The sequence below is a fragment of the Leptosomus discolor genome, chromosome 1 (genome assembly GCF_034619465.1).
Source record: "Leptosomus discolor isolate bLepDis1 chromosome 1, bLepDis1.hap2, whole genome shotgun sequence".
Classification (NCBI taxonomy): Eukaryota; Metazoa; Chordata; class Aves; order Leptosomiformes; family Leptosomidae; genus Leptosomus; species Leptosomus discolor.
The window spans coordinates 125,140,691-125,166,661 of NC_141391.1; the positions used below are offsets into that span (position 1 = coordinate 125,140,691).

Here is a 25,971-nt window from a genome sequence, read left to right on the forward strand (position 1 = left end):
AGAAGTTAATTTGTGAGAACATGGGAATAAATCAACTAGCTCTGTGTTTTTACTAGACAGCTCTAATTTTACCAGCACAGAAAAATTACAAAATAATCATAAATACCTGATTTGTCAGTGGTTGAGTAAGCTGCAAGAAACCCACGTCCAGAAGTGTGTGTTCCACTCATGAACTGTACTGTGACTTCATTACTTTTTGAAGTAATTAAACCATCCATTTGAAAGCCAAACCCACAGTACTTTCCTATGGAGACAAGGGAGAGGACAGACGTGGACCAAAATCAACATATGTGAGAAGCATCTTATTTCACTTGCAGTGTAAGCTCACATTGCTTCTGGCATATATTCAAAAACAAATGCATGTGCATGACACTAAATACTGTAGTCAGTGTCCATGTAAAGCAAATGGCAGAATGTGAGTACCACATTTATTTTGTCACTGTCAACAGCTGAGAGTCTCTCATACCCTTAACACTTGCAAATAAATGTGACCTTATGCCATTCACCTCTAGCCATGCATAACCCTCGCAGTCAGTTCTTCAAAGGCCATGAAAAATCTGTCAAGGAAAAGGATCAAGTTAGGGCAACGAGAATCACCTACAGAAGCAAAGGAGAAAAAAGCCTTTCTCGTCCCTCAGCTGTTGGGACACTTCTTCCTTGTCAACTATTTCCTTGGCTTTTGTCAACTACTTTTCTTAACTTTGGACAACAAGAGGCATGATTCACTGCAGTTCAGCATTAACATACAATCACACATGAGTACCATTAAGCTGCCAGTTGGCTTGCTTTGTTTTGCTGCACCTATAAAACCTAACACAGATTCTGCATCTGGATACTTCTCTTGCCATCCAAAATGGCCAAAAATAATACGTTTTAAACTGAGATGCTGGAGTCTGCAGATACCGACAATATCTGCCCTATGAAGTCCTAGAATTACTACCAAATGACATTACCTGGATGAATGGCTGTTAAAAGGACCAAAGTCAGTAAGGAATTCTCCAGTCCTACTAACTAGAAACTTTAATATAATACTGATCAGTTTAGAAACCTGTTAAGAAAAAAAAAAAAAAGAATCTTCTGTTCTATAGGGTCCCTTGATCCTTCAATGTTGTAAAGCACCTACAACCTTATTTAAGATTCTGCAGTGGATAATCAGTGGATAATCACCAGCAGCAAATGACACTGCCTACGTTTCAGTTTACCATTCGTTTATTTGCTTTCTTCATAATAAGTATGTTATCATACATAAAAGAGCAAAAAAAGAAGCCAGTTTCCCTTCTGAACTGAAGGCAAATTACAATACTAAAGTAGAGGGAGTGGAATAACACTGCCCTGCAGGAACAGTTCTTAACAAATATAACAGTACAAAACAAATATAAATATAGCACAAACAAATATAATGGGTATGTTGAATTCCTTTAAAAAAGTGAACTGCACTCTCAAATACTAATAAAATTTAAAAAAAAAAATTAGAAATACAAATTCCTATAACTAGAGCTTTCTAAATGTTGCTTATTCAGATACTTTTTGAACAAAGCAAGGGTATTTTCTAATGAAAAAAAAACCAGAAAACAGATTTTATAATACTTTAATGAAATTTGTAATATTATAAAAATACAACCTTACCTCAACTCAGTACTTAAACTGGTTGTCAGCAACTGTTTCAAAGAAGTAAGTTTCCAAGGCTGCACATTGACCCTATGATTTGCTCTAAGTCATGTTTCAATGTTTAATTGCATTCATTATGAAGTGCATCATTTTTCCAACTACTACGTTTCTTTTCCTTTTCTTTAAGTTTTATTTTCAGCCACTGGATCGTGTTACAGGATTGATCAGCATGAGGCTCAGGGTAGGTCAGACTGTCCTCGAGACACCATTTATCCTCTTCTTCGGGTAAATACACAGGGCAAGACATTTAAATCTAGTTTGGATAAACTATCCAGTGCTGCTTGCACCATGGAGATACAGCCTTTGACAAACTAGACTGATGCACCTCATGATTCATGGCAAGACATACTTTTGAAACTATAAATCGCTTTTCTAAGTCTTCCTGGCCTCTCACCAGATTTTTAGCAATCTTTTTTAGAAGTAGGCACTAGAAACAGACAAAACATGACTGCCGTGACACCTCTGCAGAAGGTGTGCGCAGAAGATGTAATATTACATTTTTGTCTGTACTTACGCATTGAGAGACCCCAAGTGCTTTCATACAGCAACGTTACAGCAGGAGAGGGAATTCCCACAGCAGCTTACATCCTCTGCTCCTATAGATCTGGGCTTACACTGTATGTGTTAAATAAGTACATCTGACTGACGATGCACAGTGATTGGTCTGTGATGAACTCTAAAAAAAACCATCTCTAGATCTTAATTAAACTAGAGACAAACTTAACACCAAGGATCTGAATCTTCTTTTGATTTACTGATAAATATTCAAAAGGCTTGGAATGAGAACTAGTCCTTAAAAGCTTCATTAGAAACCACCTCTGTTTATCAATGAACTAGTCCACTAACAATCTAATTTTTAATCAGCCAATTTTTAAGTTATTTTGGGTTAAAGTAGGTATCATTTCAGATTTTATGTAATACAAGTACATTAATGTTAGACCATGTCACTAGTCTTGAATGGGAAAATTTAGGATTAATCCTGATTTCTTCCAAACAAATTCAGGTCACTGTTTAATCTCTGCAGTGTTTGTTGCTTCAATTATGAACACTCAGGAATCTGCATCATCTGTTAATATCACTGTTCTGTGATTTAATTTATTAAGAGCAGAACAACACACACATTTGCTCAACATACTGTGCTACTACAACAGCTGGGAACAGCTGAAAGTCAAGAGAAACAAACGAAGTAGAAAATTTACTCGAACCCATTAAGTCACTTGTAAAAGTGAGTAATAGACTGATCAGAACTGGACGTTCCTTGCCATTTAAGGACTTCAGCGCTTCCTATTTTAGACCAAGCCTGGCTCAACAGCTCCAAGCACACACTTTATTTTCGCACACACTTACCTAGGTAACAGTAGGGAAAGAGGGTTAACAAACCTAACGTTCCACTTGACTCTTTATAAAAAGACCCAGTTTAGCGGGATCAGCATTTGAGTTGCACAAACACAATCTTGGTGAAATAAATATCTCTCTCTCTCCAGATTAAAGCTTTAGGAAGGAAAATAGAATTAAACTGCACAATAACAACTTATTTTAATAAAGGAAGAATGGCAATTCATTTTGAGTTTTATGCAAAGTAACCACAAGGGTCTTAAAACCCTTAATACACCTTGACGTAGATGATAATGTCACTCTGCTATTTGAAAAAACCCCTGCCTTACAGTCATGAAATTCAGTTTGTCCTATAAAAGAGGACAAAAATTAAACTATGAACATTATCAAAAAATGGGGCATTTTTGAACTACGTAACTTTTTAAGCCTGACATCCTTTAACAGCACAAAGATGAACAGTTCAAGTCAGAGTGATTCCACATAAAAAGGAAGGCATTTCAGGTGAAATATATATACTACTTTTTTATTTCCATCTTTTTTTTTTTTTTTTTTAACAAAGATCCTCATAGTTTTGCAATTCCCTCTCCACCGCTTACAAAAACTTCGCAAGCTACTGGGAAATATCTAAGAAAATAAAACATAACAGTGGAGTTTCCTTTGAGAATCTGAAGAATCAAAGATAATTATAGGATCTGTGTTGCATTTAGCATCTAGTTGTATGCACATACAAAACATAGGATGGTCGGCTATCATTATTCCTCATAATTTTTTCAGTAAATTTTTAGGATATGGGAATTGTGTCAAGACAACAGACATTTATGTACACTTTAATAACAGTAAATAAAATGCAATTACTTAAGAATAATTACATTAAGAACACTCTGGCATTCCAAACAGAGTTCATCTGCTGAGCAACAACGGTAAGTGTACTTGAAATGAGCACGTCATCAGAGAAAGAGACCATCAGACCTCATGAAGTTCAACGAGGCCAAGTACAAGGTTCCGCATCTGGGTCAGGGCAACCCCAAGCACATTTACAGGCTGGGCAATGAGTCGACCGAGAGCAGCCCTGCGGGGAAGGGCTTGGGGGTGCTGGTGGATGAAAGACTGAACATGAGCCAGCAACGTGCTCTCGCAGCCCAGAAAACCAGCTGTATCCTGGGCTGCATCAAAAGAAGTGTGGCCAGCTGGTCAAGGGAAGGGATTCTCCTCCTCTGCTCTGCTCTGGTCAGATCCCACCTGCAGTGCTGCGTTCAGTGTAAGAAAGACATGGACCTGCTCGAGCAGGTCCAGAGGAAGGCCACAAAGATGATCAGGGGGCTGGAGCACCTCCCCTGTGAGAGCAGCCTGAGAGAGTTGGGGTTGTTCAGCCTGAAGAAGAGAAGGCTCTGGGGAGACCTTACAGCAGCCTTCCAGTGCTTAAAGGGGGCCTACAGGAAAGGTGGGGAGGGACCCTTTACCAGGGAGTGTGGTGATAGGATGAGGGGTAGCGGTTTCAAACTGAAAGAGGGGAGATCTAGATTAGCTATTAGAAAGAACTTCTTTACTGTGAGGCTGGTGAGGCATTGGCACAGGTTGCTCCGAGAAGCTGTGGCTGCCCCCTCCCTGGCAGTGTCCAAGGCCAGGCTGGATGGGGCTTTGAGCAACCTGGTCTGGTGGGAGGTGTCCCTGCCCATGGCAGGGGGGTTGGAACTAGGAGAGCTTTAAGGTCCCTTCCAACCCAAACCACTCTGTGATTCTATGGTTTACCACTTTTATTTTTATATAGTTAACAGTTGCACCTGTACTCCCTCCCTGTACTGAAGACCTGTATAGCAGGAGAATCTTTCCTTAGCTGTGCTTTCTAGCAGTAATATCAGTAGTAAATTTACTAAAACTGGTCCCTGATGGCTGTTTGTCTACTGTGGTGAGGTACACATAGCACTCCTCAAAGTTTTGCAGGGTTTCCTTGACATGAAGCTCAGGAAAATCACAACTCTGATCACAGAATTACTAAAACTCCTTTCTTTACCTTATTTGAGATTCCTGTAAATAGTAAACGCTTCTTTTCATCACTTCTCGTAAGACTCAAATTCTATATCGTGCAAAGCAGTGTATGATGTATTCAGGCAAGGTCTTACCCTGCCCAATATCCAACTGAATTATAACAGTTTTCTACGGCTACAGAAAAAGAAGTTAACTGATACCATACACCTAGTAGTTACTCTATGCTCAGAGCAGGTAAACAAGGAGAAATTTTAAAAGTTCTATATAAGACAAAAGCTTTCCAATATCAAAAATAAAAGCTCCTACCTATCTCTGTCCTGGTGGGGCCAATCCCATTGTGAACTCTTAAGTAACTGGAATGACAAGAATCTGAGTCATCAATATCAAAATCGCCGAATTTGAGCTGAACTCGCTGCCCAGGCTTTACACGAATTTCCCATTCACAAACCGTGCTATTGGGAGAGGTCTGTGGGTAGTTTATTGAAGCAAGAGTTCCACTTTCAGGGCCCAGAACAGTGTGTCCACATCCATCACCTACAAAACACCAAAAATAAGTCAGCTACGCACATTCATCTTCAAAGCTTCACTGGTGATTTAGTCACGCTGGGTTTTAGCAGTAGTGTAAGATTTGTTGGTTGTTTAACTGTACTGATCATGTTGCAAGGAAACTCCAAAGTAAATTGCACGCAGATAAAACAGCAATTGTGAAAAAATACCATTCAACTAATATGGCCTACTGTTTAGCTTCACATCATAGTAGACCAGAGAGCTGTTACAACTTCCTCCATTAGATAAAAATTCATCCATAATGACTTAAAAAATTGCACAGACAGTACAGAAAGCATCCCCACTATATCACGTTCCCTCAACACAGAAGAAAACTGGTTCTGAAAAGCATGGAGAATCCCACCAATAAAATAAGAGCACATCAGTTTTACTGTTGTTACTGTACTCACAACACGATGAAAAAGAAGTGGAAAGACAATGGACAGCAAATACTCTACTGAAAATAACTGCCAGGTCTGGTCATCATCAAACTACTGCTGCATTGTTTTCTACTATACCACAGTTTTAATGCTGTAATTAATTCTTATAGCTTTTTAGGGAACAGGCTCAGGTTTTTTCTGGATTTGTACAAAAAATTAAATTATAACTCCAACCTGGAGCTGTCTACCTAACACCTGAGTGTTAAGTTTAAACAGCAGTAACAAGTGGAAAAAATTAGAACAAATTGCGTATTCTCAAAATCAAATTACAAAGAACAAACTGATAAACTATTTACAGCTAGACATCAACTTCCCCAGTATGCAACTCAAGAAGTGTAAGAACTTGCGTGTTGTTTTGGAAATACAAATGTTCTTTAAGTAACATCCACCACCACTTTCTCTCTATAAATTACTGTATCAAGACGAAACAAAGTATTTTTGAGCACAAAGACACATCCAGCAAAATTAACACCTGCAGTAACATAAGCCCCACAAAATAAGCCTTATAACATCTCTGATTTATTTTTGTTAGCACTGGAGGCAAAAAAGTCTATTTATTAAATGAGCAGGCCAGGAACAGCATTATCATTTTCAGGATTTGACACCAGAAGGTCCGGAGAGCTTTTGAAAGAGATCTGCACACGTTATCCTAAAAGCAATCAGGACCTTTGCGGATCATGAACAAAGTAATGTAAGCAAAGATAGCAAAGACAAAAATCAGATTAGAAATGCTGCTAAAAAATGTCTTCGACACCACTCCAAATACATTTATTATATGTAGGTCCACTTTGCCCTTCAAAATTCATGCCTGTGTATACAGTTCCTACCAAGTGATTACAACAGACTTAACATTACATCAAGATTTTACACTCCAGAAACAAGGATCAACATCATTTGTACTGACAGATGTTTGTTTTGACAGCTAAAAGTGTCAGTCTGAAAGTGTTTTGTACACACTAATATGTGTAGCTCCTCTGCTAAACATGAGAATGTAAGCTAAGCTTTAGGGACATAAATTGTACACATATTTAGGGACTTTAACTAAATTCCAAAATTCTTTAATATATTTCATACAAGACTGAATGGAAAAGTAAGTCCAACGCACTGAAGTGGCATGGGAAAAGTAACTGTGTACTTAGCTAGGTCTGATTAATCTGTTTGCAAAAGCCCTTGATTTCTAGTAACAAAACCTATTCTCTTTACAATCTGAGCACACTGAAAGACAGCTGCATATTCTAAAAGCTACTGTGCTGCTGGTACATACAGAACCACAAACAGATGCAAACTGCAGGGTTTTTTCTTGCTAGCAGTCTTAAATCAAAATGATGCATCTTCTTTGTAAAAAGTACCTGGAATATCTGCTTCAGTAAACTCAAAATTTCAGTTTGCAAAGCTGTTGTTTAGCCATGTTTTTCCTCATCTAATTTTAGCAATTTGCTTTAGAATACTTTGTTCCATACCATGACAAATATTATTTCCATTTGGGTGACAACTAATAAATTGCTTTCCTAAATTACTCTTGTTCTAATACATGAGACACAATTGTCCAACGTTATAAAGAGGTAACTTAAACCGTGTATTTTGTGTATCATTTTAATCCCGGTTTCTTTCCAAAGGCCTAAGAGTAAGTGAAAAATTTATCATTGAAACCCTGTATAGCCTTGGTTTATTAGTTAGTAAACATTTAAACGTCAGATTCCTTATTAGTCACAATATGCTTAACGGTCAAGAAAAATACCGATTCCTTAACTAGTAAACTGGCTTTTCACAAGTACTCACACATATTACAGAATCACAGAATGGCAGCGGTTAGAAGGGACAAACTGGAGATCATCTAATCCAACTCCCCTGCCAGAGCAGGTTGCACAGGATCACGTCCAGGCGGGTTTTGAATATCTCCAGGGAAGGAGACTCCACAACCTCCCTGGGCAGCCTGTTCCAGTGCTCTGTCACCCTCAGAGTAAAGAAGTTTTTCCTCATGTTGAGGTGGAACTTCCTGTGCTCCAGTTTGTGCCCGTTGCCCCTTGTCCTGTCACTGGGCACCACTGAAAAGAGCCTGGCCCCATCCTCTTGACTCCCACCCTTTAGGTATTTATAAGCATTGATAAGGCCTCCGCTCAGTCTTCTCTTCTCCAGGCTAAACAGCCCCAGGTCTCTCAGCCTTTCTTCATATGAGAGATGCTCCAGTCCCCTCATCATCTTCGTAGTCCTCCGCTGGACTCTCTCCAGTAGTTCCCTGTCCCTCCTGAACTAGGCAGCCCAGAACTGGACACAGCACTCCAGATGTGGCCTCACCAGGGCAGAGCAGAGGGGGAGAAGAACCTCCCTCGACCTGCTGCCCACACTCTTCTTAATGCACCCCAGGATACCATTGGCCTCCTTGGCCATAAGAGCACGTTGCCGACTCACGGGTCACTTGGTGTCCACCAGACCTCCCAGGTCCTTCTCCGTAGAGCTGCTCTCATGCAGGTCGACCCCCAACCTGTACTGGTGCTGGGGGTTATTCTTCCCCAGGTGCAGGACTCTACATTTGCCCTTATTGAACCTCATCAGGTTCCTCTCCACCCAGCTCTCCAGCCTGTCCAAGTCTTGCTGAATGGCAACACAGCCTTCTGGCATGTCAGCCACTCCTCCCAGTTCAGTATCATCAGCAAACCTGTTGAGGGTGCACTCTGTCCCTTCATCCTGGTCGCTGATGAAAATATGTGGAACTTACTATATTAACAAAAATAAAACCAACAAATACATACTAGGTCTTTATTCACGGCGATTTTAGTGGCTAGTATTTCAAAACTCTTTACACTGCAGACATATAAAATCAACTTTCAACATAAGCAGCAGTCAGTTTTAGGTTATGTCCTATATAAAAACAATGAGCCAGTTAACCAGTTCTGTGCTTTTCCTATCCTGTGGCAGGGGTAAGCAACGTTTACTCATTTACAGATTGAAAACATTATGCAGATACACTAAGACAGTGGCCTTTTGAACATAAAATCATAGTAGCTTTCACCTGTACAGGCAGATATCTCATTCTGAGTACATTTTAAGGAAGATAAAAACACTTGCACAATTTAGAATACTTGGTAGTTAATTATTTCTCACTTCAATGGGCCTGTTACGGCAATGCAGTAACCACACAAATGCTATTTCTTACAACCAGGAATACCAATAATGGCCATGATTATGCATCTTTGATTCTTCCCCACATTTTTGCATCTTAAGCCTATGCTGCTGGAAGACAAACAGGAGCTTACAACGAACTGTACCTAAACTATCAGTCTCTCCAGTTAAAAGTAGAAAAGACATATCTAACATTCACTTCAACTGTTCTTTTCACCAGTTTGCAGTTCAGCTGTCTCAAGCATGACACAATACCGGCACTGCTGGCACTGCGTTTGTATGATGAACACAGCACACCTTTCTGATGAGAAAAACAGAGAAACTCCAAAAACACTCTTACACATTTAGGTGATAAAATGCAAATAAAATATTGTAAGTTTTAGAAAGACATTGAGACTTTTCTTTTAAAGACACATCACTAAGAAATGTCAAATTTCCCCTTTTAGCTTAGAACAATCAGTCATGTTTCCAGTGCGTAGACAGAAAAACTTTCTAATCTGTCTCACACAATTTAATGGAAATGCAAATCTCAAATCTCCCTTTTGTTGTAGGCTTTCTTGAAAACATGTGAGGAAAAATATTCCTCTAATCTACCCATATCAGAGAAGCTGCTGTCAAATCATACTAGAAAGGAATGGAAAGGAAAAAAAGTTGTGCTTAACCGCATCTACAGCATCATCTTACTACGAAGACTAGTTTTAGAAGTAGCTCATTCTGACTGGACATTTAGATCTCATTTTGTTTTGTGTTTCACTTAGGTTAGTGATAGCAGAAGTGCCAGATGCTTGATGCCTGAAGAATTAAAAGATTACCATTGTGTGTCCAGCATGCAATATACAGTCTGCAAAGGGCAGCAGCACCATTCAGGAGCTATCTGGAAATTTCTAAAAATCACAATTCCAGTGAAACTTGCAGAACAATGAAGCCTCACTTCATTTTATTGGTACTATAAAACGATAGTTCTTGAGCCTCTCTGTGTAAGTGGTGCTTCATCATTTTTGCCAAAGTTGTATAAATACCCCCGATCAACTCCAGAGACACAGATACATATCCTGCATTGGGGAGCAATCTGGATACTTGGCAATTTCTCCAAGAAAAAGAGAAAGTCCAATTCTTTGCACTACAGCCACATATATAGAGGTGTTAGCTACTTCATTCATTTGTAACTCATCAATTAAGTGTCACAGAATCTTTCGCTTCTGTTAATCTGTGTGCATGACAGTGGAGTGTCTGAGAACACATAGAAGAGACAGAAGTGAACTCCTAAATCAATTAGTCCCGAATGGGCTGGCAACTTCTGTTGTCAGTACACAGCTGAACGAGTCTCTTGCTTTCTTTCAATCCTCTCCGTCACGCAACGGACCTACTGCACTTGCAGAACAGATCAAGCACCAGATCACTTCCACATACCCATTACACCTGACACTTGCTGGAAGGTCTGCACTGAATTTCACATGTCCTGAGGACCGTGTCCGCAGCAAATATGAATAAGCTCAGCTCTTCACCAAAACGTGTGGTAGAAACACGGGCGCCTCTTAAGAAGCCGGTTGTGGAAAGCAGACTGCTGTCGTCAGGAGAACCATTCATCTCTTCTGCAGGCGCCTTCAAATGCAGTCTGGATGAATTATCCTGACAAATTACATATGACCCCCGGGCTATGGCACGCTGATGTCTGATGCAATCATGCAGATGATTTAAAACCATTTCTCATACCCACGTTCTTTACATCAAAAAATACAAAACTTGAACCAACACAAACATACCAAAATGCATTGGATAAGAAGAAAATGTGGAATTTAATAAAATGAGAGGACACCGCACATGCAGAAGTGGGTGCTAAGTACTCTATTAATACCCACAAAAAAGATTAATTATTCTTTATAGTTGCTGAAGTCAATTAATCAGAACTTTTTCCCCCTGAGACTGGCTGCTGTTAGTGACTGCTGATCTTGTTCTCAGTACCAAAACATGTTAAAAATTAATCTTTAAGACTAGAGAATGCTTTCCCACCCCTTACTTGGAGAAGAGAGAATAATAAAATAAAGACATCAGACAGTTTAAGATTACAGTCTATAAGGCATAACTGATGCATATCAAACCACCAATCTCAATTTTAACACATGGCACTTTGAAAAGACCAAATTTAATCAGTGGGTTTCCTGAGAAGACTTTACATATACAAGCTACGGTTTTCTGTAAGTTTGTGGCTACATATAGGATGTAATTAAATCTTTCTTAAATAAGCAAAGGTAGAACCAAATTTGTTAAAGTTATGTAGGCAAAAAGGTATTTTAAAGCATTCATTTTAACTCCAAATACACAACTTTTTCTGATTCAATGCACTACTACGATTTCTCCTCTTTCGTTTAGCTCATGTGCTCTGCCTTTCCCCACCTTTTATCAGTGTGCCACTAAAAAGACACTGCATCTATTTTTCACTTTTCTCAGTGTGGGCAAGAAAGTTTGCACAACCAACAAAACAGTTCCATGAGTAAGAAACACTGAGGAATTAAGACCACAAAGACATCAAATTCTAAATAGCTTTTTCAGGTATTTTCAAATGCCCTTATTTGTGTCCTCCAAACGCATTGCTGTTTCCACCAAAACCCACAGAACTATGTTCTTCAGGAAGGAATCTGTTCCTCTGTCAGAATTAATTTTCTTAACAAGCCAGCAAGCACACAGCCCACCTTAATCTTTATGCCATCTATTTGCCTCAGTAACGCACTGGTTTGAGCATTTCATCCCACTACAGATGTTTCACAACATAAAATACCCGACACTTCCACAAGTGAGGCCACAGCTCAATAAACACTTGAAGGCACTTTAAATTAGCGCAGCCACAGACAAAAGAAAGCCTTGTCTGCCTCTCACTTTTGGCCACTTGTTCTCACACCCTTCCTGGTACTGGAGGGAAACACTTCTGCAGCCACATGGTAAACCTGACCAGGGACTGGAGATAAAAAAAGCTGTTAGTTTTAACCCAGAGCAATCACCTAATTCATTTTAGTGTGCACATGCAGCAGTGCCTTCCCTGACAGAGGGACAGGACAGCGCAAGAGTAGGGACACAGGAGCAACTGCTTCTTTCAGCAGCACTGCCAGCCTGTGTTTGCATTTTAAACAACCTTGAATCCCAAGCAGAGATGCAGAAACCATCCCTCCCCTGGGAAGACCAGTCACACAAGAGTGGCGCACTGGCTTAGGAACTTAGCTGGCTGAAGACAAACCAGTGCCCCTACCGTTTTCCACAGCACAATGTTAAGATTTCAGTCAACTTGCCTCTCTGAGGCAGCTTGTTGTGCACCTGCCAGTGGTAGGGCACGGAAAGGAGGGCAGGTGGGATTATGGCTGTCTCAGCTTGGATTGATTTACTTGCTATGAAGCACCCTTAGAAGGGTAATAAAAATAGGGGTTGAGGTTTAACAAAGACAGGACCAGGACTAAAGATAAAGCCCAATAAGCATTTTGCCTTTCCAAATGTTGGCAGCTGGGGGGGGGCAGGGAACAGAACGGACAGAGACAGAGGCTGATTCTTGCTCTTACAGCAGAAGCACAGAACGTAAGATGCCATTACAACAAAATTTTACTGTTTTCATTTACAATGCCAGCCACGTGCTGGGCTAGTGATAATTAGCACTTTATTTTCATCTGTACACACAGCTTTTCAGTCATCATCTCTGGAAATGCTGTCTTGGCTTTCAGCCGCTGAATTTTACACAAAAGAGTAACACTTAGCCTTGCTAAATTTAACATCCAAAATACAGTAACGTTTTGAAACAAATTATCTCAAATAATTAAATCGTCAGAGCAGGTAAGACATTTGCTTCCTCTTCTATCATGTACTAATCAACTGGCTACTTCAAAAGAACAGAAAAGAAAGATCAGCTGCACAAGACCATGTTGCAAAGCTTTTGCCTACTGATCAGGGAAATGATGTGAATAAGTCCCCAGGGGCAGCTATGATTTGCTTAAATAGTATGCAGACAAAAGCAGCCTACAAAGACAGGCTAGCCATGGTGAAAAGTGATTTACATGAGGACCCTGTAAGAGGGCTCTGTGTTCAATGATACATAATGCAGAAGCCCTCCCGACCTGCTGCCCATGCTGAATCACAGTGACAGCTCACGTTGTATGTTGTCTTTTGTCTGGCACATGCAGCTTGCTGGCTTCCCAAGACATATCATTTACTTAGCAATCTGCACCAACACTTTCATAAAAATAAACACTGTTGTGCTTCGGTGCTTTAAGTGCTACACTGCAGAAACACAGCTGACGAAGAAAATGAAAAATAGCATACAGATGGTCACACAAAACTCTGTAAGAACAAGCAGCAGTCATGGTCACAATAGGCTTCAAATCTCTTGTAAGGTCTTCAAACTCCTTACCACGCCAGGACCAAATGAAATCTCACAAGTCTTACATATGTCAACAAAGAGGCAAAAAAATTCCTCAATCATACCAGTAATTCACATGCTAAATTAACACTACAGTCATCTTTTTCTGTCTTCCTCTTCTTCTATCAGTTGACAAATGAGACCGCACAGCCTACACTGAAGATCCACAGTGACATACGCAGATCTAAATACCAGCCGCTACAGTACCATCTTGCCTTTTATAAACAGCTATGGCTCCCCACCCTGCCCACTACCGATGCTTACTGCACCCTTGTTGAGCTGTACAGCAGTTTTATACCCAGGTTACCACCCTATCCACCTTTTACTGAGTAAGGGTACAGGTATGGGTCAACAGGAGTCTAACCATCACTGGAGCCTAGGTAGTGGAAAGGATGCAAGGTAGAGTCAGGAAGGAGATCGCGTTTTGCTACCACGGAATCCACACAAGCTGGCAGGAAGGCAGCTGACAGTTTGGGTACCTGAACAACAAACAACGGGGCATTGAGATGCTTTCAAAAAGAAAACCTCAAAAGACAGTTGGAATTATTTGCACTCTGTAGCTGCACCAAGAACAGTGACTTTAAATATCAGTTTCCAACCCTCTTTAAAGTTTGTCATCCAACTGATGAAACAGTAACACTCCACATCTCTACACCAGTATTTCCTTCTGCCAGTGTAGGTGACATACAGCATCATCTTAATTTCTAACAATCATTTTCAACTCCAATTGCAAAATTACAATGAGGACTGTTTGGGGTTCTCCCATTGTGAAGAACATGGCTTCACTCTAGTGTCATGAAATATACACAATCTGTTCTAAAAGGTAATTCATTCCCTGTAGACGTTCCTTTAAAAGGAAGGTATTTTCACACTTGTGACCCTCCATGAATACTACCAAGAAAACAAACATCATGTACTACTGAATAAAAGAAGATTAACTAGGAAGATGACCGTAAATTTACACATTCGAGTAACTGGTTTTTAAGTGCCGAAATTATCACAAAAATATAGCAAGAGCACATAGGAAGTCAGTAGTCTATGAAGCTCCAGTAAAAACTATCTGCGAACTTTAAACTTGCCCGTCAGCTTTGCTGTAACTTCTTCACAGGAAGAAGAAAAGGATGCCTTATGTTACAGAACTGAAGACCTTGAAAACAGCTCTTTGAAAAGATAAAGTAATGAAAATGTTTTAGTTGACGTTTTCAAATATGCTTGAGGAAAAGATAAAAACTCATCACCATGGGACTTCATACGTAAGTGTTCAAAAGCACTAACTTTCATGCATCTCTCTTTCCACCCTGTGATAATGAGATGCACTTTGACACCTGTATACAATGGCATAAAAATAGAAATTAGCAGATAATTCAGGGCTTCCTGGTCTCACAAAACTCTCAGATGTGTAAAAGCAAAATTAAGCACCAGCAGCTTCCTTCCACCACACTGAACAAGGCAAGATGTTTTTCCCCACATCTGAATCATTTTGGAGCAAAGTTAAAATGACCAGATATGGCTTTAACTGGCTGCAGTCCTGCTAAAGATGCAACAGCTGCCAACTATGAAAACCTTTGTGGACTTGCTGGCAAACATACGTGCACAACATACTCCACATACATGCTAGATCACTGCAATAAACTATCCTTCCACAGTCAAAAACTCCTAACTCTGAGAAGTAACCAAGCAAAATTGCACCCTTGTAATTCACCTTCTACTTCCATTGCTTTCCTAATTCATCTTTCCACTCAAGATATTGAGGATCTTCCACCTGCCTCATTCCTGTGGGGTTTCTCTATACAAAAAACATTTACATCAAAGCAGCTGTACAAGTTGCTTGACTTCGTAAGTCTAATTAACACGCCACTTCAGTTTCACCTTAATATAAAACTAAAAGTGCAAAAACAGGACACATAAAGAGAACTGTGACAGCTAAAACATTTCAGTGTTTCTATCCCCCTCCCTCAATATCTGAAGCTGCAACTGGGCACTAAAACAACTACTACTTCTACTCCAAGAAACGGCAACTAACAGACCTGAAAAGATTTCCTCTTCACAGTTAAGCAACATTTGAGGTCTTAGGATTGCCCAATTTAAGTCTAGAAAAACCACAAATGGATCACTGAATATGAGGAGAAAATGGCATTTAGGGATGAAAAATTATTAACCTTTTGCAAATATGGAATAATTTTACAAAATATCTATTTACAAGCTGTGTTTAAATGCCAGACCAAGATCAACAGTACCAGTGTAATATGACTGACAGCATCACTCTGGGAAGCTTTTACACCATCATCTTTTTTGAAACTGGGACAGAAGAGTTATCTGCTCACAACCATTCGCAGAAGCATACCACGCTTTTCAAGTTCCCTTTTCCACCACTAATGGTATTCCTCAAGGATGTATCAAATCGTTATCTCACACAGCACTTCAAGTAAAGAAACAGGAAAATCAGAATATTGTTTAAAGAAATGGTTCTACCAGAAGAATCGCTCTGGGGGAGAAAAGTTAAAAAAGAATCCATATGGCCTCATGCACAGTACATCAAATTTCAGCAAGACTGATGATCCAAAGGTCAGTAGCTGGCAGGATTAACGTTCTGATGGATACTATTCCAATCCTGGATGACAAAACCTCTTCCTTGAACTAGAAGTAAATTTGGAAACAACTTCAAAAATCTGGGAGGAAGGTTTAGAGAGGGGATTAACAAGGGAAGTTATAAAGAGAGGAGGGGAGTGTTTTAATAAAGCATATAGATGATCTGACAATTGATTTTATTTTCATTTTTCAGTACCTAAATGATGCATAATCTCTGGAATGTGGTTAATAAGGTAGCCTCCCGTGACGTTGTTGAAGCTGAAACTTCTGCTGAACAATGAAAAAAGGCTAAGGAAACCAAAGATATCCACACAGAACAGAATAAAAAAAATCTGCAAATAGCTGATTTTTTTTTTTTTTAGTACTACAGTTCATAAAACTGATGTCATACAGTCTTGCCAATAAAAGACAAACCTTGGTGTAAAGAAAGCACTGGAGAAATATTTCTTTTAAAAAAACCCCAGAAAACGAAACATGCGCGCACACAAACAAACAGAAAAACCCTTCAGACTTCACCTCTCAAAGAGAAAAAAAAAAAAAAGTGTTGTTTGAACATTCTGATCCTAATTTATAGGTCATTTTACAGAAAGATGGATTCACAGTATTGAAGATAAGCGCCTTTTTGAGCATCATTTCTTGTACACCACAACTGCTTACAGTTGGCTAGTCACGATTCTAACCAAAGAAAATGTAGGATGTCGCGTTAAATTTAACTCTCCTGAAAGTTTTCAGACTTGATTTAAAGGTATCTTGAGAGAGAGAATTTGTAACTATTTCTAAAGCTAACATGCTTTAAACACTTGGAGAGGAAAACAAATAAACAAAAAATCCCAAAAAAACACCAAACCAACTGTTTCTAAGATATTCTTAAAAAACACACCTACTTTATTTACGGCATATGGATGAATTCCTTATTATTCAATACTACTATCGCCAAGAATGACACAACTAAGTTCATAAACTTTATTCAGCTTACACAAAAACATTTACTAATGCAACAGCTATGTACGCTATTGTAACAATGGTGCAGAGCTAGAACCTTCCTAATTGTGTTACCCTTCAAAACGAAGATGCATGGAATTTCTGTTAATAGAACAGAAGTTCATTCAGTTGAAAACTTGAAACTTAAGTACTTTCAGTACTTACAACAGAGGTTCTTAAGATCAGCAGTCAAACAATTGTAAGAAAGTAACAACTACCTGAGTGAAAATGCAGAACACCTATTGCACACTGAGACCAGCGAACAAGCCAAAACATCCTCTTCATGTTACCAAAAACTAAAAGCAGTCTCATCTGACAAGTACATATTCAGTCCCCATTTACACATACTCTGCTTCCAGGAATCCTTTGTCTTCAAAAGGATTCACCTCATTAAAACAATTGCCAACAGCTGCTAAGAATGGTTCATGCACTTAGTATTGTATTTTACAGAGTTACTGTAAATGCATTTTAATTGGTTTAGAGCTAGGGAGGTCAACTCACTAGTCTCACTGCAAAGTCACAATGAAATACTCAAAAGTATGAGTTGTCACTTATTGTCAAAGATAAACACTGATGTGATTTTCAGGGTGCAACTAGTCTCACCAAAGCCAAAGCGATAACTAACCACTGACCTTCAGCACTCATCAGCTGTTTGCTGGTCTAAGTCTTACAGACTGCTAACTCATGGTAAACTCTTTTTATTCCAGTATTTGCACAGAAAAAAAAAAAAAAAAAAAAGAATCTAACCCAACTAGAACTGACAACTATAAACATAGAGATTTTGTAAGAAATGCCAACAGGAAGCATCCAAATGCCACAAGCAGTATCAAGTGCCTGTGTATCAATTCTAAGATCCAACTGATTGAAATAACTGAGATACCAGTAACTGAACAGGTATGAACTATCTGCCTTAAATTAATTTTTTAACAGTTTAGCAACCACAAAGAAATGTTATGCTTTTACAGCTCTTCACCAAGGGAAACTAAGTGGTCATGCAGGGAAACAGTAGAAATGACATGCCCAAAAAGAAACAGCACGGCTTAAATGTTTCTTACCCGTCCAAGGGTCAGGGTTTGTTTTCTTTTTCAAACACTAGACAAAGAATTCTTCAAACAAAAGCCATTTTCAAAATCAGTGCTATTCTGTGGTCCAAATGTCAAATCACTATCACATTTTCAAGTATAATTTTTAATGCAAATAACATAAAAAGTGCTCAAATATAAAGCAACAAGCTCAAATAGAATACGAATAGCACAGCTCAAGCTGTTTGCCTCAAATAATGGAAGGCAAAGCATGAAGCTTAGCAAAATCTGGTATTTCACAATCTTCCCACATTAATGAACAGGTTTCATAGACCCACCTCTGTATAAAAAACAGCACTGAAGATTTTACAGATCCTATTTTAATCCGAGTTGCTACATGGCCTTTTAAATTAACATTACTACTGCTCTTCCTTCCCACACCCCAACCTCAGTTTAGAAACAAAACCTCAGTCTATGCTTGGACAAAGGTTTCAACTATACCACTACTTTATAAAAAAAGGACCACAGACGTCCTATAATATTTGATTAAAGAAATTAATCTAAAAGTATCTCTTAATCAGCAAATGCAGGAGGAGAGGGAAATCCTTTGACTACAGAACAAATTCCAGGTAATCCTAACTGCCTCCCCAAAGCACAGAGTGCAGCCACAAAAGTGGGCGTGGTGCACAATAGCTCATTTAAAAACATTTCAAAATATGGATAAAATAATGAATATAGAAACATCTGCCAGTAAGTTGAGCAGCAATTCCAACAAGGACTGCATTTGTACTGATGATTATCTGAGCTATCAAAGCTGATATGTTCAAGGCAGCGTGTAACCAGCTGATGACTGAAACTATACAGAACAGCAGTGATCATATTAAAAACCTAATGGATCATTTCCCAGAGTATAAAGCAGGCGGCAGAACTGCAGAAAATAGATGGATTACTTGTTTCTTATTGGCATAACATAAGAAAACATTTCTCTAAATCTTGAAAGCTGAACATCTCCATTCAGTATCAGGAAAATAATTTTCCTAAAGACTCCACTAATAAGCTAGAAGGTCACTGGCTTGAGATGCACACAGGAACAGCATACAAGCTTCTGAAAGAATATTTGTGTCGCCTTTTTAACACTAGCTTACATACTTGATTTTTAAAGCCATGTACACACATACACACATAAACCCAACATGCATTGTACTGCTTAAATCCAAAGCAAAATGCAATACATTCTGGGACCAAGTATGAGAACTCTAAGAGTGTTAACACAAAATGGTGATTCCTGCTTTCTTTAGAGGAGTGGACTAGGACAGGACTCAACAGACTCCCAAAGATGAGCTGGGCTGAACAGAATCAGTACTGCAAGGCAAGCTCCCAGAAAGAATGGCTCTGCAGAACACATGTATGTACCTTCTGCCCACCCGACCCACTTAACCACTTCAAATAAAGCTCAGTAACTGGTGGAGGAAAAATAACTTTGCTGAGAGCCTTGTTTTAAAAAGCAAAGAATTTTCACCATTTTTAGGTCTATACTTCCAATACCAGCCCACTTCCCCCCAAGAACAGCATTCCTCCACACAATTCTCTAGAGCACTGCTGCTCCTCCTCCTCCTCCTCACTACATACATCTTCAAGGCACAACGCTGGGAAGTGAAAAAAGGCATCAGAAAATCTGAATCAGCAGACATGTCAGCTTAAACCTGGCATAACTTTAAGCCCCAGTCTTGAAAAATTCTTCCGTACTTCTCCGCACAAGGCTGAAGGGGATTTGCCTCAGCATTCCTGCCTGCATGGTACCAACTCCCGAATTCTCAAGAGTCTGTATTCTGCACAATTGCATCTTCAAAACACTCTGCATTCTTAAGTAAAACTGTCCTACTAGCAAAATCAAATAGTTCAATAGAGCGCTGCCCTCTCCATCATAAAACACTTACTCTAATGTTAATTTGAGGGATAATATGTCTCTCTTACAAAAAGCTGGGCATCTTTTTAATCAAAATAATTCCTTACGGGTTTGGCTGTGACTTTTCCTCCCAGATGAGCCCAGCCAAGGACAACGGATACAAAGGGCAATGAGACACCACCCAATCTAATTTGGAGTACAAAATGGCACTTATACAAAGGGCAACACATAACAATTGCTCATGTGGCAGACGGTTTTGCGGTAGTGCTTTATATTCACATGCCAGGAGCTCTCTGCAGCAGGAAAAAGACACCTGCAATGGGCTACCTTGGCAGCTGGAACCCTGGTCAGTCACCTGTTCCAGAAGGAAATCATCTCTTCTAGGACATCTAGGAATAAGCTACAGTCTTTCTCCCTCCCTCTTGCCGATGGCTATGTAGCTAGAGCCACCTTCTCTTCGTCTTCGTCTGCTTCCCTCTCCCCAAACCAAGTCATGTCTCTTCCAAATCTACAGCTGGAAGACATTGTTAGATCCTTTCAGGCTTGAAGTTCACAACTGGAAGGTCATCTTAGTGACCAAAAGGGACAGTTACTTCCAAGTCTGAAACAAAGTTTAAGGAAACAAAGTTCACAAAATCACATAGCTAGTTCTAGTCTTCCCAGGAAGATTAGAAGTTCTTCCTGTCCCAGGAAATTCTGAACTCGGCATACTGCAAGTAAACTGCAGAACTTGAGTGACAAAGGCACCGGGACACCCCTGTACAGTATGGGGCCAAGAAGCTGCAACAGTCACTACAGTTATTTGTTTCAGCCACCAACATCTGAACGACCATGAGCTATTTCAGGTCTCACAGAAAGGCAGAGACTAGGTTGATGGACTAGCCACAGTCTGGACGGGCCACAGTCAAAGCCACTGTTGTCTAGCACCTCGAAGGCATGGACAAGCAGAGGCAAGAACCAGGAGTGCTGCGGAGAGAAGGGGAGGGGCACACAGAGGAACTGAAGCCGAACAGGGAACACACAACAGATCCAGGAATACTGCAGTCCAATCACAAAACACAAGGCCATGGAAAACCATTTCAGCAGGCTCAAGGTACACAGAGCCATTAGCTCTTTCACTTAGCTTTTCAGATCATGGTAACTCAGCACCATACATTCAAAAATTCTGTTCCTCCGCTACACTGAAGCAAACGGTTTTAAGCTACAGTGATGAATCACATTTCGGTACTTTCTTCAACGAGGTTTGAGTATAAAACAACATCCTTATGGGCTGGTATTTGTTCAGAACAAAATGTGGGAGTCACATTCAAAAAACAAGCATCCAGACCAATTTTTTTAAAGAAAAGGTTGCAAACAAATCTGCTTCAAATCACCTGGGAATCAACTTCAGAATCTAAAGTTTATTTTTAACTTAAGGCAAATCAGTATCCACTAGGAATCCCAACAGATGGCTACCAAACTACATGTATGATAACAAAGTTCTTGCTCCCCAGACCCTACAATCTTTATTTTCAGAATAATTGAGACATTACTCAATTTCTACTTTGATGAAAGCTAAGCAGCTATTTCTCTCTTATTTCTGTCCTTCTAAATCCAAAAAAGGTTAAACTTAACTAATCAACAGGCCATACTGAATTTATGTCAATAGCTGAACATCTGTTAAGACCACTGTTTCTCAAAATGCAATCCACAAAGAGCAGGAAGCTTACATGGTGCTGGCTTGCTTTCATTCACACCTACCCAATTACATGAAAAACAAATAAAACACTTCAAGTATTTTTCAAATATCCATCTCCTTGCAACCAGGAGCTAGAGTCACTACAGAATTGTTTCAAAATCACAAGAGCCGACTTGCACAGCCATCAGCTGGACAGTCCTCAATGCACAGGACTGCATGAAATGCAGCATGGGGTACTTTGCTGTTGAGTGTTTCTGAAGGTGTTCAACCTCACACAAAATGCTCATATTTCCAAGACAGTGAGACGCTCAAGTTCAAGACCTTGACCAAAGAATGTTGAATTCCATACTCTGAACGATTTTCAACAGTATAGACTGAAAAAAAATCCCACTCGAATCCTGCAAGATAATACAGTGGGCTACTAAGTGAAAAGCATATTCACCGCAGTAGTACCCTCACCTTTTCATTCCTCAGTTTGCAGCTCTGGAAGGGGAGGAGGAGGAGAACATTTGACCCAATATTCAAAACAAGTTTCACATTGAACAAAACCATATTGTTATTTTTAAATCAGTTCACACTAGGGAGGTGTTCTACAGAAAAGCATGTGAGAAATGAAAACACTCCATCTTCAGAAAAAGATTTAAATACCATGTAGTACGTGAGGCTTAGAGCTGCTGAACAGTGAAAAAGAAAATGAATAGTTGCTTATTAACAGGGGATCAGCCTCCCTAATGTAACAAATGAGGCTACGTTCCTACACAGTATCACTTACTGTATTTTTACAAAAGAGCTTAAAAGCAACTTTAACTGTGGAATTTCCTAAACCTTAGGTACTTTCATTGGCAATCAACATATTCCCGTAGAAGCCTGCGCATATATTCAATACTATAATTTAGTAGCAGCTTTGTGCAGACCCTTTACGAGCAAGACATTTCTGTATGGGACTCCTTACCCAAATTAGAACTATGCCAGCGTTTAAAGATACAGGATATGGGCTTTCCAACCTTCTCTGGAATAAGATAAATGAAAACATTTTGGCAAGTGAACAGTCTCTCACAAGCAAAACTTTTCTGAGAAGCTCCAACAGTTTCTCATACTGAAGAGCATTGTATCCAACAGCACCAGAGACCCTAACCTTAAAACAAGATCTGCTTTTTCTTATCAAATAAGATGAAGCTTGTCAATAAAGAGATTCCCCTCCTGCTCAAAAGTGAGGCTTCTGTGCAAAATTTAAGCATTAACTACAGGGGCACTGTAAATTGAAATTCTGGGTAGGAGCTCTTCAGTGGTTTCTCAGAGTACAGAAAGACGAAGTGAACCCCATACCTAAAAGCCTGCTGTCCACACAGTCCCCACTTCTTGCTGCATAGTCCCAACCCCTCTAGCACACCTCTGAGCACTCACTGAGCCACTTCAACTCAATAGTCTGCAGGAAAATTATGACCGGCCCACTCCCCCCCCAGTTATTTCAGTTTTCTCCTACAATAACAAACTCAGTCTGCTCACCAAAAGGTCAGACAAGTGTCAGGTCAGCACAAGTGTGTGATGTTCCTACAGCATTAACTAACGCCTTGCTGCCTGACACCCAGCAGCAGCCTTCAAAAGACTAAATGTTAAAATTGCCCAATTTCCTCTCAAAAGCAAATGGGTCTTCTCCTCCTCCATTATAAATTAAAACAAAACAAAACCAGGTGTGTCAAATGCTTATTAGTGTTAGCTTCTTATGTGTATAGGAACATACTTAAAATTAAATGCAATTAGCTGGAAATAAGAGGATAAGTCAACGCGACTAACTTGCTGTATGGACACACCTCTGACCTTTTTTCATTAAAAAAAAAATAGTTAAAATGTATGCTTAACCATACAGTGCATATATTTCTGATTCCCTTTGTGCATTTAAATACATGTATTTGTGACATTCAAACGTATTTCCCTCCCTGAGATGTACAGAAAGTTACGTGGAAACACATTTGAGTTTCTGAAATGAAGCAAGAGCAGTGCAAGAAGCAAGCGGAATTAAAAACCATAAAATTTCTCTTCTCAACCCCTGTATTCACAGTAGTGAAAGTTTCAAGATGCTGTCAAAACATTCACTCCCACCACTTTCTCCCAAGCATATGATCAAAGTGACAGTTACTGTGGCATCCTCTGATCTTCTGCCATGAAGTGACCAAATTGTGCCTCGTAATTTTCAAAGTGCTACATACAGCCTCATCAGTAATTCCACCCAAGGAGAAGAAATCTCACCGCCTTCTCTAAACAAAACAAAAATCCAAAACCAACCACAAAACCCTGCCTATCACACATTCCGGACTCTCACCCCTATATACGCTTCTACATACTCTTGGGCGCCTAAGTTTATTTTCACAGCAAGCTGAATCTCCCCTTTATCCGCCTCCTGGCTCACACCACTTCACACAGAGCTCGCGGAGGAAAAACCCAGGGGTCACCCGCGGCTGGGGCAGCCTCCCCCAGAAGCAGGACGCTGTTCAAGACGACAAACTCCACCGCAGCCTTCGCCTCCGGACTGCCCTTGTTCCCCCCAGCCACCTCCGCAGCCCAGCGCCTCCCCGCCGTCCCTGGGGTCGCGCCCCGCCCGGGTGAAGCCCTCCCGCCCCCAGCTCCCCCAGGGGCCGGAGCCCGGGGGCGGCCCAGGCCCGGCCAACCTCCCCGCGCTTGGGGGGCGTGGGGGGGGCTGCCTGAGAGAGCCCCCACGCTCCCCGACGGGGCGGGCACCCCACAACGGGGGAGCGAGGAGGAAGAAAAGGGGGTTTCTAAGAACGGGGCTCTTCTTTCTCCCTTTGTTGGCCAGGGAGGAGGCAGGCTCGGGGTGTGGGGCCACATGCCGGAGGGGAGACCCGCGGGGGGGGGAGCTCCCTCTCCCCGCAGCAGAGTCCCGGAGGGTTGAGTTCCCTCTCCCGCCCGGCCGCCTCCCCTCTCCCCGGCCGCCGGGCAGCCGGGCTCGCCCGCCGCCGCCCTGCCCGCCCGCTCTCGCACCCACCTTTCTGCGCCCCGGCGCCCTGCGGCAGCGGCAGCAGCAGCAGCAACAGGAGGAGGAGGCTGAGGCGGGTCCCCGCGGGGAGCGGCCGCCCCGGGCTCACCATGCCCAGCGGCGTGCCCAGCGCGGCCGGCAGTCCGAGGGCATCGCGGGCTGCGGGGCGGCCGGGCTGGGCCGGGCCGAGTCTCTGCCCTGCGCCCCGCGGCCGCCAGCGGGACGCGCCTGCGAGCCAGCCAGCCAGCGCGCGCCGCCAACCGCCCCCTGCAACCGGCCCAACCGCTTCCGGGTGCGCGGCGCGGCCCCCGGCGGCTGCGGGGCTGCCCCGCTTCCTGCCGCCCGCCCGCCCGCCCGCCCGCCGACGAGGGGCAGCCGCGGGACCCCGGCGCCTCTGCGCGGGGGAAGACCCGGCCGGCGGCCCCGCTGAGCGCGGCGCCCCCCTCCCCCCGGCTCCCTAACCGCGCCCTAGGGGGTGCGGGGGTGCGCGGGGAGGGCGGACGGCGCCTGCGGGGCGGCCTGCTCGGGGCTGACGGCTGCGGGACTGAGCCCCTGGGAGTCAACCCCTAAGTTTCCTCTTTATTCCTCCTTTGTCCTCCTCTGTGAGTTGGCTAAGATTCCCCCCCCCCCCCCCCAAAGTAGAGATTAAGTGAGGCAAAATTGCCTGGAAAAACAAAACTCCTTGGAAACACGAGTATTGTTGTCGTTAATAGAAGAGGATAAACCGTTGTCACGGATCTCCACACGCAAATGCGAATCCAGCTCTAGAAAAGCAAGGGAAAGGCTACAAAGTCCCAAGCCATTTCAAGTTGAGTTCTTGTCATCTAGCTTTTGAACATTCACAGCATGTAATCAGACAGGCTTGCTTTAGGAGGCTAAATCCACCCAGGGGAAACAAGATACTCTTTTTTTTTTAAAAAAAAAAAAAAAAAGTAACTTTTAGTTCTTACAGTCACAAGAAGGCAAAATATCGATTTGCAGAGGCTTGCAGTAGCTGTTACTACACTAAATTCCCTTAGCATACTTTGGGGCAAAAAACACCCTAAGCACTGGTAAGATCAAAGGATCACCGCTATAATACCATCATCGTCATCATAGAAAGGAACACCTCATCGTGTGTTTTTCAGTGGTAGATGAAAGGAATGTCATTTTCAGATTAAATGTTGTCATGTCCATGCTTCCATGGCTGCAGCCCTGCTTCCTCCCAGCAAGGTCGGAGGGACGAGAGGAAGGGTGGGAGTGGCACCCACACAGACGCCATTTCACATTTCTTTCAGCTTCAGAATTGAAACCTTCTCAGCCCTCCACTGAC

At 41.4% G+C, this 25,971-nt stretch overlaps 1 protein-coding gene across 2 annotated transcripts in view; it reads right to left on the minus strand.

Annotated features, from left to right (window-relative positions):
• The window catches only part of DCBLD2 (discoidin, CUB and LCCL domain containing 2), a 45,736-nt gene extending 20,965 nt beyond the window's left edge, over window positions 1–24,771 (minus strand). For both annotated transcript variants that reach the window (XM_086463783.1, XM_086463774.1), the window contains exons 1-3: window positions 24,669–24,771; window positions 5,296–5,523; window positions 107–244 (exon numbers count right to left, since the gene is read on the minus strand). In XM_086463783.1, coding sequence (XP_086319909.1) covers window positions 107–244; window positions 5,296–5,523; window positions 24,669–24,771 — 469 coding nt within the window. The remainder of the gene's footprint in view (window positions 1–106; window positions 245–5,295; window positions 5,524–24,668) is intronic.
• Window positions 24,772–25,971: the final 1,200 nt, after the last annotated feature.